This window comes from Saccoglossus kowalevskii, chromosome 6 (genome assembly GCF_978046115.1).
Source record: "Saccoglossus kowalevskii chromosome 6, keSacKowa6.1, whole genome shotgun sequence".
Taxonomy (NCBI): Eukaryota; Metazoa; Hemichordata; class Enteropneusta; family Harrimaniidae; genus Saccoglossus; species Saccoglossus kowalevskii.
Window position 1 is genome coordinate 10,217,631 of NC_140646.1, and position 15,378 is coordinate 10,233,008.

General features: G+C 34.4%; 1 protein-coding gene across 1 annotated transcript; it reads left to right on the top strand.

The window, feature by feature from the left end:
• Positions 1-10,082: 10,082 nt before the first annotated feature.
• Positions 10,083-13,542, top strand: LOC100366934 (uncharacterized). Its single transcript, XM_002739435.4, has 6 exons — positions 10,083-10,427; positions 10,786-10,999; positions 12,138-12,310; positions 12,450-12,530; positions 12,995-13,108; positions 13,286-13,542. The coding sequence occupies exons 1-6, from the start codon at positions 10,189-10,191 to the stop codon at positions 13,434-13,436; spliced, it is 972 nt and encodes a 323-aa protein (XP_002739481.1). The 5' UTR covers positions 10,083-10,188; the 3' UTR covers positions 13,437-13,542.
• The last annotated feature ends 1,836 nt before the right edge of the window (positions 13,543-15,378 follow it).

Consider the following 15,378-nt stretch of genomic DNA (forward strand, 5'->3'; position numbering starts at 1 on the left):
TCTGTGTTTAAATATAAAACAATAGTGTTAAGCATGATGATTGACAATGACAATGGTAAATGTATTTGCACCATTATTAGCACATGCATTTACATAAATTACAATAAGCAATAATCTAATGATTCAGTATGCAGCAACATTTGAATACATACACTTTGGCAATCCTTTTGGTTACCATTGATAACAGGCAAGTATAGGTAGTTGGCAGTTCTTGTTTTGTTTCATGAAACACATCATCCCATCGAAAATTCTCCAAGTTTTCCAAGGTAACTTGTTTACTCGTAAATCTTTCACCATGGCAGTATTTCATTAACTCATTCTTGATTAAATTTGAAGCCACTTGAATTAAAGCATTCTTGGCTGCAACACTATTTTGTATTAAAATTCTAAATGCCTGTCTATATTTTGAGCTTTCGATTTTCTTAGTTGCTGCATTTTTGATAGATGTGACCTGTGAATACAAAAAAAAAACGTAATTTAATAATGTTTGATTTGATTCACATTTTATAATAAATTGGAAATTTTTTTATTATTTCTCACCTTGGATACTCTTCTTACATTAAAGTGCTTGATAGGAGTCATGTAGATTTTTCTTCTTTTAGCTGGTGGAGTGACGTTGATCATCTTGGATGATGTTGCCACGGGTGACAGAGGCTGTGACATTTTTTTGGACAAATAGCTAGCCCCATGTATAGCTTTTAAGAATGCGCTACTGCTCTCCTGATATTTTTCTTTTGTGTTGTGAATCTTGGCCAGATACCCAGCACAACTGAAACATAAAAATTTGGGCTTCCCAGGCGATGATAACACATTGAAATCGTTGTGCAACACCTCAATTCCTGTGCTAGATGAATGTGGTAACCTTAACTCAATTGATTTCCTAGCATAACCCTTACTTCTTTTAACAAATTGGCCACTACAGTTGACACATGTTTCTTCCATAATTGCAGAGAACTGGATCAAAGGACTGTGGGATTTGGTTACTTTCATAATTTGTTTTACTTTCATTTTTAAAAGTTGAATCAATGTTTAATTAATAAATATGTATGTATGTATGTATGTATGTATGTATGTATGTATGTATGAAATAAAAATAGTATGACAATTGGAAATTAATACAAAAAAATGAATTATAATTCAATTATTTATTAATTAATATTCACAAATTTACATAGAATTTGTATTTTTCCATTTTCTTCAATACATCACATTCAAATGTTTCGAATATTTTATTTAGACAAATTCTTTACATTGTGGAATGATAAAAAATGAATTTAAAATCATGTTGAAAGAAATTTCTCGTTCTAGCGTGGTTTGGTCACGTGGAAAAACTTTTTGACCTCGCCATCGCGTAGTCTCGCATTCTCTCGCGTGAATTAAATTAAAAATGGCGGCGTTTGGTGGATCATTCATCGGTACCTACACGTTTACATTTTTTCCGTCTTTACTAGTCGTTTTTTCTAAGACATTTCAGTTTCGGGTAATTTTGTAATGGTTGTTACGGATAACTATATCGTCATTTCAACCGATTTCAGCTGGGAAACTACTTATTTTTAACTTGCGCACCAATTCCGGTGCGCTCCCGGACTTTGTCTATGGAAGTACGCAGGGCTGTGGTGGGGACATCTATCAACCGAACGCGTCCCGTACACACAGCACTGTACGCAGGGCTATGTCGCAGAGTGCAATAATCGACATTCGGCAAGTCGCACAATCACGACGCAGAGTTCATTTTTAGACCCCCATACATACATGATTAAACTGCAGCAAGATCAAGATATGGTCAGTTGATACAAGAGAACTGGTGATGGTTGTAAAAACCATAACTGCCTCAGCTCAAAGATTGTTATGTAATACAGGGGAATGTGAAGGGAAATGTATTGTAATGTTACCTCTGTGTAATTTACAATATATCTGCATTAACCTTCACTGTGAAGGAAAATATGGGAGTTGACTTATATGACTGGTAAAAGCAAGGCTGGTCAAATTCTACGAAATAGTAGTTAGAATTTCCAGATACACAATCGACACAATGTGAGATATCAAAATATGGATGATAAACAGCAAGTGATATTTCCAGAGATGTAGTTGGAATTGAAGCAAAGGAGTGGCCTATTAATCCATGAAACATACTCACACATATCCGTACATATCATCCTGTCTTATTGTGTGTGGGCAAAGCTGTCATGCACACAATCGGAAAAATATGTTATTACTGTAAATAATTATGAACAATAAAACTGAAAATAAAACTATGAAGGAAAATATGTGATTTGCTATGCAGTTTCCAGAAAATTATTACAAGTCCCAGAAGTGCATACCAGTTGTCAAAACGTACAGTTTGGTGACAGAACCCAAATGAGAAGTCTGGAGTCCCGGCGAATACTCTCTAGTGAGCCCCCCCTCTAAAAACGTCATTACTGTGCCAATGACATTGAACTTTGCTCTTCCATAAAGCAGCAGTTTCCATCTTCAAATAATCAAAATAGACCTGATACCCTGGCGAAGCATGTCTATTGTTTCACAACGACTGTCCCAGGGGATTTTCGTCTTCCCAATTTCTCAAGATAAACGTCCCAGGGTTTATTTGTGTACTAGAATGACATGTTTATTGGCAGCATTTCTTGTATTTAATAATTTCCATTGCACAAAAAAAAGAAGAAGCAAATAATGTTACTAAAGCACAAAATTTGCATGAATTTTTCTCCCCGGCCATTCACGCAAACTGCAAACGAAGTCTTTTACCTCATCCATAGTTGTTGACATTTTGCAACCGCCTTGATGGATGTATTGTGACGTATTTTGACCCCGGATTCTGACCTTGCGTTCCGGCTACATGTACTGCCCTTTCATACCAGTTCAATTTCCTTTCATTATTACATCCAAATGTCATGATATTTAATATTTAAAACCAACCTTTATTTCACAGTCACTTTAGTTTTCACTTTTCTAAAATTATTTTACTGATCAAAAAACTTTTCACTCCCATCATGCAATCTCCCAACATATCTACAAATAACCTCGCTCTCAGGAGCTGAGAAATCAGAGTCACGCGCCAAGTAGCACTTGTTTTTTATTATCGGTTATATGTTCATTTCAGAAATGTACATCTCTCTTCACACACTCCGTCTTGTATTGCTCATCTGATTACTCAGAACAATAACAAATGACGTAAACAATATAAGACAATTTATGATTGACACGGTCAGTATATAAACTAAATATATATATATTACCAATTGAAAAATTAAGATACCAAAAAATACCCTCAGAGCAAAGATTTTGCACACTGTGTTCTGATCAGTCTGTTGGTGATGAAATGCATGCTCTTTTTGACTGCAAACTGGATGAAATGGTAAAGGCACGTAGCAACTTTTGGAATACTCTATCATTGTACAATGATAATATTTTAAAATTACCAAAAGAAGACATGTTTGAGCATATTATGGGAATAAAAGATTCATTGCCAACAGTCTAGGAAAGTTTATCAACATAATTTTACCTTATAGTTGTTAGTGTTATCTGTTTTATTTTTTTATATCTGTATTTCGTGTTATTGTATTTTTTTGTGTATGATTATTGACCATGGTTAATGTATTTCCAAGTCTTTTACCTCATCCATAGTTGTTGACACTTTGCAACCGCCTTGATGAATGTAGTGTGACGTATTTTGACCCCGGATTCAGACCTTGCATTCTGGCTACATTTACTGCCCTTTCATACCACTTCAGTTTCCTTTCATTATTTCATCAAGATTCCACGATATTTAATATTTAAAACCAACCTCCATTTCACTCACTCACCAGTCACTCTAGTTTTTACTTTTCTAAAATTATTTTACGATCAAAAGACTTTCCACTCCCATCATGCAATCCCCCATAGTACTTCCGGAAACACAAAGGCATATCTACAAATAACCTCGCTCTCAGGAGCTGAGGAATAAGTGATGTCATGGGCTAGTATTATACATGAACTAAAAATGAATAGATAATAAAGCCCATGATACCACAAGTATCAACCTGCTTTTAATATCTTTCATTAAATTAATACTACAAACAGAAAAATATGTATTTTAATACCGGTAATGTTATCATGATAATACACAAAGTGTGAACTCAGGCAGTACAGAATGACATTGACCTCTGCTATGCAATGCAATGATTGATACAATTGCCATGCTGCCTCCATGCATACTTTGCAGTATTCTCATAATAATCTTGTAGTACTGGTATTTCAACTAATTCTATATTATACATTACACATAATATAACTCTGTGAATTTATATAAATCACTCCTGTATGATTCTTCTTTTTGGCAGTCATTTGGCCAGTGGGATATATCGAAAGCATTCCAACATAATGTAGATTGTCTAGAGAGACCAGAAATACTGAATACAATGAATATCCCAGGTAAGATATATTTATTTTATTGTGTTCACTTACACCACTGCAATAAAACTATTAAACTATTTAAGGATTCACTCAAATTACCACTAGTAAATCAGTTTTTACATTTAGAACATGTTTTCATAATTTGCTGTCACATAATAGTGTCAAAATCTAGTTGACTCCCATGTGCGAAGCACAAAATGGGAGTCTTTGCAGTTAGTGTGTCTGTATGTGTGTGTGTGTGTGTGTGTGTGTATGTGTGTATGTGTGTATCTGTGTATGTGTGTATCTGTGTCCGACTGTTCCACTGCTATCTCAAGAACCATACATCGGTTTTTGATGAAACTTGGTGCATAGATGCTCTGGGCCAATGCGCAGATTTGATTAGGTTTTGGTAAAAATCCATGCTCGTTAATTACCTAATTTGCATGATAATTAGCTAATTTTTAGCTGTTCTATGACTGTTCCACTGATATCTAAAGAACCACTCATTGGATTTTGATGAAACTTGGTACATAGATGCTCTGAACATGTGCGCAGATTTGGTTAGTTTTTGGTAAAAATCCGTGCATATTAATTACCTAATTTGCATGATAATTAGCTGATTTTTAGCTGTTCCATGATTGTTCCACTGATATCTAAACAACCACTCATTGGATTTTGATGAAACTTTGTACATACATGCTCTGAACTAATGCTAGGTTTTGATTAGTTGTTGGTAATAATCCGTGGATACTAATTACCTAATTTGCATAATGATTAGTCAATTTTTGGTTTTTCCACTGATATCTCAAGTACTAATCATCACATTTCAATGAAACTTGGTACATAGATGTCATATGACACTGCACAGACCTGATAGTTTTTATGGTAATATCAGTACATATTAATTACCTAATTTGCATAATTAATTTTCAGCATTTGATATAAGTACTAATCATCACATTTCAGTGAAACTTGGTACATAGATGTCATATGACACTGCACAGACCTGATAGTTTTTATGGTAATATCAGTACATATTAATTACCTAATTTGCATAATTAATTAATTTTCAGCATTTGATATAAGTAGTGAGCATTACAATTCAATGAAACTTGGTACTTACATACTCAAAGACTATGCAGAGATTGATTGTTTCCGATAAATATTTGTGCATATTAATCACCTAATTTGCATAATGATTAGTCAATTTTCGGTTTTTCCACTGATATCTCAAGTACTAATCATCACATTTCAATGAAACTTGGTACATAGATGTCATATGACACTGCACAGACCTGATAGTTTTATGGTAATATCAGTACATATTAATTACCTAATTTGCATAATTAATTAATTTTCAGCATTTGATATAAGTACTAATCATCACATTTCAATGAAACTTGGTACATAGATGTCATATGACACTGCACAGACCTGATAGTTTTTATGGTAATATCAGTACATATTAATTACCTAATTTGCATAATTAATTAATTTTCAGCATTTGATATAAGTAGTGAGCATTACATTTCAATGAAACTTGGTACTTACATACTCGAGGACTATGCAGAGATTGATTGTTTCTGATAAATATTTGTGCATATTAATCACCTAATTTGCATAATTAGTTAATTTTCAGCTTTTCCATGGGTATCTCAAGTACTAATCATTGCATTTCAATGAAACTTGGTACATAGATCCTTTAGGACTATGCAAAGACCTGATTAGTTTTAGGGCAAATAATTGTGCATATTAATAAATAATTTGCATAATTAATTTTCAGCTTTTCTACTGATATCTAAAGTACTAATCATCACATTTCAATGAATCTAGAATTATGCAGACCCAATGAGTTTCTGGTAAATATTTGTGCATATTAATCACCTAATTTGCATAATTAACCAACTTTCACACTGATATCTCTGGTACTAAACATCACATATCAATGAATGTACATGGATGCTGTAGGACAATAGACAGACCTGGATAATTGTGGGTTAAAACCTGTACATATTAATTACCTAATTTGCATAATTAACCAATTTTAAGCTTTCACACTGATATCTAAAGTACTAATTTCCATTTTAATGAAACTTAGTACAAAGATGCTCTAGGACAATGTACAAACCTAATTAGTTTGGGGTAAAAATCTGTTCATATTAATTCCCTAATAAGCATAATAATTCATAATTTTTTGGTTCTAATCACATTTCAATTAAACTTGGAAACATAGATTTTCTGTTACATTGCGCAGACCTCATTAGTTTTACACTCAAATCTGTTCATATTAATTTTCTGATTTGCATAATTAGTTTTCAGCTAAGTAATTTCGAATTATATTTAATGTGTCTCCAATACTCTCAGCACATGGGAGTTCTTTCTAAGCTTTCTTTGATTTTTGTTTGGACTTTGTCATGGTTGTGGTATTTTGCGATGGACTCGTGGTGAGAGCAAGCACATACACAACATAATGGAAAAGACACAAACACGACCAAGGCTTGTAGAATACTAACAACAACAATTTACATTTCTTTTATACAAGTGCATATCAGATTTAATTAGCATATCTATACAATGTGTACAGATAACTACAGTTGTATTCATTTATTGGACTATTTCTATCAAGTGTTTGACACATGTCACGGAATATTGTTACATCTTAGCATTTGATACCTGTATGAAATTGGCATAAAGTCTGTATTAGAAGCCACATCCATTATTTTTGAACAATTAAAAACCAAAAATTCACCATTTCTCATATGTGTAGATGATGACACATCCCCTCTGTTGCAATGTACAATTGTAATAGAAACTGCTGCATCAATTTTACAGATTTCACAGTACCAGTTTTAAGATATTATTCCTGTACTAAGTATGGATCATTTTGATTTACACAGTCTTGTGTTACTTCATAATACGCTTTCACTGATATGCTAAAATTAATTAGAACAAAGAACATCATGCAGCTTGTGATGTCTTGACTATGAATGTTGTTACACTACCATAATTACTTGCCATTGTCTCTTACAGCAAAATGGCTTGAAGAGAAGCGTTAAGAATGTGAAATATTGGAAACTCTACAAATAACTAAAGATGTAAATACTACCGCTGGTAACTTTCTGACTTGTACAGCATTATATCATCGTTGGGTGTACAAGTGCATATTTTCCATCATAGTTGCCACAGGTCTGAATCTAACCCTAAGCAAATGCATTAGTGTGCATTTGTGTCAATATGGAGTAAGAGCTTTTCATTTCTAGAAAGTATTTAAACATTCCCACCATAATTACTTTGTAAAATAGAAAAGTGAATTATTCTCTAGGCAATATATTCAACATACATCTCCAAGCGATGAAAGTATATACACCTCACTGTGACTTGTTGACTTTTTTTCAGAGCATTTTACTTATGTAAAAGCATGTACTTCTAATGGCATACATATTGTACAGTAGAAACAAATGTAGTAACACAATGTTATTAGTTATCAATGTTTACTACATAAATTGCCAGATATGTTCATATTTGGATTATTGTAGGCTTTCACATTGATTGACCTGATTCACTTTCTGAATAGCACACTGACATTTTTATTGCTACTAAATGTTTTGAAATTTCATGAAATTTAACTTTCATAAAGGATGTTGCAGATATATTTATGCAATTAGTTGAGCTGGCTAACGCCATTGTTCAATCTTCTTTGTTAAGTAATTTTTTTTTTTTTTAAATTATCGATTCAATTACTATATTTCAATGAATTTTTACATGATTATGCAACCCAGCCAGACCTTGTCGCTTTAAAAAAAAAACAATGGCTGTGGAATTATTATTACATGTTTCTGTCCTAAAAATATTTTATAAATCTATGCAATATCAATGAATAATCACATCTATTAACTTACTGTGATATATGTAATAAATAATACTAATAAAGTAAATATAACCAGTGGTATGTTTTGTCTGTTTACTTCATTTCTAAAAATTATCAAGATACAAGTAATCTGTGATGTCATTTGTTTACAACCAACCAACACATGCCTATGTTGAAGAATATTCATTCCTGAACATTATTTTTGGGATAACCGGTACTCTGTCTTTATGTGTGTACTGTCCCAATGATATGTCAAGAATTGTTTGTTTGATTTAAATGAAAATTTGTACATAGATTCCTTGCGTCAAAGCACATACCTGATTAGTTTTTGATTGAAATATGGTCTTATAAATGACCTTTTTTGCATAATTCAAATCTTGGCTTTTCTACTGATATCTCAAGAACTAATCATATTTCACTAAAGCTTGGTAGGATTTTTCCTAGTGTGATACATTTCTGTGAATGGATATAATGCCAGAATTTATAGAGCAAGCCATGTTAAAGTTCTATTTCATAAAAAATGAAGAGTTATCATCATCAGAATAATTCATTACAACTGTAAATATCCATCTTATAACTACATATAATTTTGTAACTAAATGAAATTTTGAGATTTGGTGAGAACTTTACCATAGAAACCAATGATAAGTGACACAAAAATCACTGTTTTCATGGATGTTTTTGTGTTTATCTTAGATTTTTGAGTGACAGCACGAAATAAAACCATAGTGTACATTGCAAGGAAATTTGATCACATTTTTTAATCGCAGCAAACCACCTTCAAGCAGGTAGTCTAGTAGGTATAGAGCGGTCAGTTCCACACAAAATTGTAACCACTTTTATGTGAAAACAACCCAGAAAGCAATCACACCTTTATTTACAGAAGCATGGTCACTGACGAGCAGTAGACAACTCATGATTCTGTGATTTGAATATTGATGAATGAATAACAAAATTTTAATTCATGATAATATTAAATGAACTGCATTTTTCTGACAATTACACATCAAATTGCTTAAGGTAGAACACTTCACAAAAGTAAAATTACTGTCATTTTCATTATTTTTACATAGTTGATATATCATGTTACAAAAATTAAAAAAAATTAATCGATAAAAAGAGTGAAAATAGAATGTTTTGTATGTTTTATGGTATTTTAGGATATATCTCAAAGTTTTGCTTGGTGTCATATAGTGTTTCACAAGGTACTTGTTAATGTCTATTTTTAGAGGGTTTTTAATAAGAAAATATGTTTTCATTGTGGTCTATGGAAACCGCTGCTAAAATGGCATTTTATTTGTATCATTTTACCATTTTTCTCAATAATCTGATTTCCAGTGAACCAAAACAAGTTTACATTCGGTTGACTAATACTAAGGCAAATAATTATAGACAGATTTAACCACACAATATTGCTATTGCTATATGTTTTTGGCCTTTGTTTTCACCGCGAGGGTTGCCAAGCGGTGAAAATGCCCGGATGCCCCCCCCCCCCAGGATACAACTAGAAAATAAACCCTAGTTCTGAAAGCGCCATCAGCGGTGAGGTTATATCTTTCGTTTAACCTAGTTTGGTAAGCTGTACAATAATTCTTGTATATACTCGTATATGGTTTTAAATATGTTTGTCCTTCCAACAATATTATTAAAAAAAAAAACAGTTGTTTCCCTACTGTCCTCGCACTGATATGCATCATGCGTTTTATATTCTTACCCTGGTTCGTACCACCAGCGTGCGTTTCTGCTTCTGCGTCGACTGCGGGGCGCTGGTGTGTTATATAGAACGTCCCACCCGCGCGTGTTGATTGGTCAACGAGTTCCCATTCATGCGCTATTATTGTCTCCGTGTTCGACGTGTTCTGCTTCACAAAGGCAACTTGTCAGACCAAGTTGCTTCACGCAAGTAAACATTTTAAGCAAATTATACAATTTATCGTTACTAAAAAATGAGCCACCTGTCACCCGCAACTGCCGAAACCACCTACAGTAGTGAGTACAAGACTGGAACGTTTCTGCCACCCATAAAACACCACCAGTTGCTGTCACTGACTCTGAAAAACATACCGAAACTGAAACCACGCAAGTTTCCGATAGAGCCTGTCGGACCACATCGTCTATTGGAAAAAGAAATTGGCTGTTCGCCGGGACTTGGGTTAGGCAATCACACCAATTTGCCCACGATAAAGTAAGTCTATATCAAACACATACAGTATATAGTTGATAAAAGGGGTTTCGTCACGGTGACAAGTCGCATTATTGAAACAAAAACGGCCTGTGTTGGGTACGTAAAAGAACAACTACTTCCCTATACCGACTTGTTGGACAGCTTATGTATACCTGCAGCTGTTCCTTATTGGCGTGTGCTGGTCGTATAATGAAATTGTACAACAACACAACTGCGCTTCTAAAGAAACTTGCCGACGTTTCCTTGTGTTTGCAACCATGGATCTATGACAATAACGTGACAGATTAAGCTGCAATCTGTCTATGTTTTTCACATGTCAAATGACCCAGTATCACTATCATGCGTTTCCTCTTCCCAGGTACCTGGATCCTAAGCCGATAGTACGCACACTGCCACCACAAGAACTGATCAACGAAATACCGCCAAAAGTACCAAACAAGTACCCCGACTTGAGCCTTGAAAACTTAACTGAGAAACCAGCGAAAGAAGTTATTGGCGCATTGAGTCATAATTTCGAATGGACGACGGCGGCACAGTTATTAATGAAGGACGTTACCATGGAGGCAACTAAGGTGATTTTCAATGTATTTTTTTCACAATGTGACATTGAACTGTAAACTCATATTTGCTGAAATAACACTTGATTACAATAATCAAAAATAATAATCGTAATAACATTGCTATTTTATATACCAACTTGACATGTCAAGTCGTCTATATGGTAATACTATTATCACGGGGAAAATTCTTCTCTCTCTGGGTTCTCCACACTTGCCAGGGGGGAATCTCGTCTCGTCTCTATATCTCGTCCCCTTGAGGTGCGGGATCGGGAAAGTCACTTAAGCTTTACAGTCAAATAAGACACACACAACGAAATACGTTTCAACTCTCGTCTTAGTCGGTCTTTTTTGCACTCTCCAAGACACAGCGCCCTGGGGAAAAATCCCCAAGACTATCGCAAGGCTGACCCAAGACTCTCTTAGACTGCGTCAACACTCGCCCCAAGGCTCTCCAGGACTGGACTCGACTGCCCAGGACTGCGTCTATCGTGGAGTACTTGCCAAGACCAACTCAAACTCTCTTTATTCATTTTCAAAACTCTAACCAATTACAAAGCAGTAAAAAGACTCTAAGACGTAACCTTCAATCATAAAGCCAATCACACTATTAAGTACTGAATACGTCATATCTTTTGATTAATCGTTCACTACATTAATAACTATGAATATAAACTGTCAGAATAGCGACGGTTATCTGGCAATTTGTTCCAAATCACTGAGCTAAGTTCCGTCCAAAACTTCAAATAGGCCTAAACGATGACAGACATAACACAGCAATTCGCTAATAATCAGCTAATTAAGTCGGTCAACAGATACGCAAAAACAAATTCATGACACTATCAACAACTCGATATACTGCATGCGTGAATTGAGCCGACGCGCATGGCATGCTTGGCAGCAGGGATTTCCTAATAACATTTTACACGCCAAGACCCCGCAACTTGTTCACGTCCCCGATTCCAGTCACCAGAATGTTCAAAGACGTAATTTGCAGAGCATTGTCAGGGATGGTTTTATGTAAAGCGCATGCCTTAAATTAAATAAATTTCGTGAAAGTAAAACACACTGAATATTCTCAAAACATCAACATAGTGAATAATAAATAATTTCACAGTACATGACGAATAATATCCTCACTTTTCGTCTGTAGATTCCACCATCCAAAACAACAGTAGAGTGTAATGCTGACGTTATCAAATATCGACCAATGAGATATGAACCTGCATCTGAATCGTGGCAAAGAGTGGCACCTGTCTGGGACAAAATTCAGTTAAGACATGGAACCATGGGTCAAGAAATTCTAAGCAGAAAACCTGACAAAATGTGAGTGAAATTGATTTTAAATGGATGAAAATAGGTTTTTTGTTTTGTTTTGTTTATTTGCATAATTCATGTACTCAGATTACTAGCGCGTTCTCTTTGAGTCAGATCGAGTCTAGGACACTTTTCTTTTAATTCACAGGACCTCGCACGTGACTAAGATCATAGACGTTAACCATGGAATCATAAATTTGGTGAAAGATGGGAATTTGTCATCTTACTAGTAAGTATATGAAATTACAGCACATTACGTAATAGACACGTGCTGTCTCTTAATAATTATGACAATATAGACACGCGTTAATCCCTAAATGACGTGATAGACGTAGGTTTCTCCAAATATGACAGGTAGGGTTGGGTTGCAAGACAGAAGGAAAATAATCTATGTATAGGGTCCAGTTGAGAACCGAATTGAACACCTCGTGAAATTGTGTAAATAAGACCGTTTTTTACTTTGGTGTACTTGTGTTCGGGTATATATATAAAACGCGCATCGTTATGTTATCAGGCTTATTGGTTATAGGTCATATACTTCAGTTCTCGTCATCTTTGATAATGATGCCTAAGATGTCCCGTGAGTTAATATGCCGACACTACAATTGTGAATAACTGGGATGTAAATATTTACGCCCGTCTTCAACTGAAGGTAGAAACTTGTTAATTTGTAATTTTGTCTTTCTTGTTTAGTGTTCGTCCATGCCCGAGATATGCAGGATTTCTACCACGTTCGCCCGTGGAGGCGACAATAGAGCAAAACAAAGTAGATCTAAGGACCAGCAGTTCTCAGCGTCTAAGTTATTGGTAAGAAACAACCTTTCACTGTTCATAAAAAAGGTGATACTCTAAAGCGTCACAACACAACTATAACACATTTATTTCTTTTTTAGCCTCGTAATCATTTTCATTTCCGGGAATAAGTGAATGTTAATAAAGTTACATAATTTGCATAATATAATAACACAATTCTTTTGTGTTTAGCGCACTGCCTCGAGAAGCCTATATGACAGAGAAGAAATTTGCACACAAAGGACCATTGTCTCGTACAGTCACGCTCACGTGTCCATTCAATCCGTTCAACAAAGTGGAAGGAAGGAAATCATACCATAACGAAATTGAAAGAACCTGGTGATGAGAAATTCATTTATAATAGACACAAACAATTTAAACAAAATATTGTGAATGTAATGGTTATGTTCATATAGTTTATGGAATTAAAAGACATGTTTCAGATATAATATTTTTAACTCGTGTTTATTTCTTGTTGTGCCAAAAATAACCACAGGAATAACTTGTAATAATTGTGAAGGAAAAAAATAGGTTATATTCCGTCTAATCCTTCACTTCTTTTCCATTCCTTTATGTAACCAGCATATCTAATTATTAGCTGGGGCATAAAATCCAATCTTATGTCACAGTGATCGTCAGTTGTGGCGTGGATCTGAAGGTCATGTTTGGGTCATGGTAGTTTCACCTTGTTTTAATTGTACTTTGTGTTATTTATAAATTTTCAGGAAACATATGGTAATGTTTGTAAAAAAAATTGACGCTAAAATAAAGCAAGTAAAACAATGAGGGATATTCTAGTGAGGTATTCAAGAGGGGATTACTTTTTTGAATATTGTTATGCTAATAACGACCCAATAACTCTATCCATATATGTACATAACCATATACGGATTTAGGACAGGCTCTTCTATCGTTTAACATTATACCCACTCATGATGAATCAAACGCCCAGAGAAACATGCGCGAACACAGGGCGTGTGCTTGTTATGTGTAATAGCCAATATTCTCAAGGCTAAGTTGTTAAGGTAGAAGCCTACTCATAATTTTTGAGAAAATTGGTCATAAATCGCATGACAATGTTTTTTTGTTTATTATGCAAAATCATGGAGCTATTGGTCCATGGCACCATGAAATAGCATTCTTTTGTGTGTTACAGTGATGTATTTTGAGAAACTTGTTCTATTATTTTGCAAAAAATGCTATTTTTAGAACAATTCACAGTGTTAAAGAAAAATTGCATTTTTTGACATTTTATAAAACTCAGAATTTTGAGGGCATTAATAAGTACCCCATCATTGACAATATATAAATTTTTCAGCCTATGTCACCAGGCTACAATTTGAGATATTGCATATCTCTACCATAGGAACCTGTGGTAAAAATGTTATAATACTGCCAATATGGCAATTATTCACTAAAATAAAATCATCATTTTCGGGAAAATCAAGCTGGTGACTCCAACTTTTTTTAAGTCAATATCCTTATATTGCCCGGATGTACAATTTATTGGAAAATGAATAAATTCTAGGTTTTTGAAATCATGAGTAGCCTTCTACATTAATGCTCAAGACAAGACTGCACAATCCTTTGGCGAGGCCTGTCGTTGAGAAAATGATCGATTTTTTTTTAACGTGAAAGCTTTTGGAAATTTTCTTGGAAGTGTAAAGAACATGGCAATAAAAGATAACGGGAAAGGGGAAAGAAAAGTACGGGTCCGATACTGTTCTTTTTGAATATAGATGGAAAACTGATGACTTTTTCAGTAGCGTTCCAGACATTGCAAGATATATATATATATATATATATATATATATATAATAATCAGTGATTCACTACTATTGGGTTGAAAAAATATTTACGATCATTCAAAATTAATATACTAGTAGTAGTCATCGCTATTCGTTCGACCCAGTACTGACTTTGACCTGTTGCGATGCCACGAGCAGAGAAACGGAAGGCTGAATTCCCCGCGTTTAGCGGTTTCAATTCAAAGTAGCTAATCCATTGATTAGGCATACACTCGACAGCAACAGCAAGGACGTTTGTCAGTTTTATTAAATATGTAAATGTTCTATTTTACGCATTATGTCTACACAACGTGACAGAAAGTCCTTCCATGTGATCTAATATTTGTAACAATCTATTTGCACACGACTCCTAGTGTCTTCTCCTCGAGCAGACAATAATGTTTCACATTCGTTTTTGCACGGGTTTAATCTTTCTCAGATGAAACGAAGCAGTTGATTTTTACTTTATTCAATGTTTATTTTCCTTTGAGATTTTTA

Excerpts from the sequence above, each read along its gene's own strand:
- LOC100366934 (XM_002739435.4), top strand. The coding sequence starts at position 10,189 with ATGAGCCACCTGTCACCCGCAACTGCCGAAACCACCTACAGTAGTGAG. Across the intron at positions 12,311-12,449 it reads AGCAGAAAACCTGACAAAAT|GACCTCGCACGTGACTAAGA; the intron begins GTGAGTGAAATT and ends TTTAATTCACAG. Across the intron at positions 13,109-13,285 it reads TCTCAGCGTCTAAGTTATTG|CGCACTGCCTCGAGAAGCCT; the intron begins GTAAGAAACAAC and ends TTTTGTGTTTAG.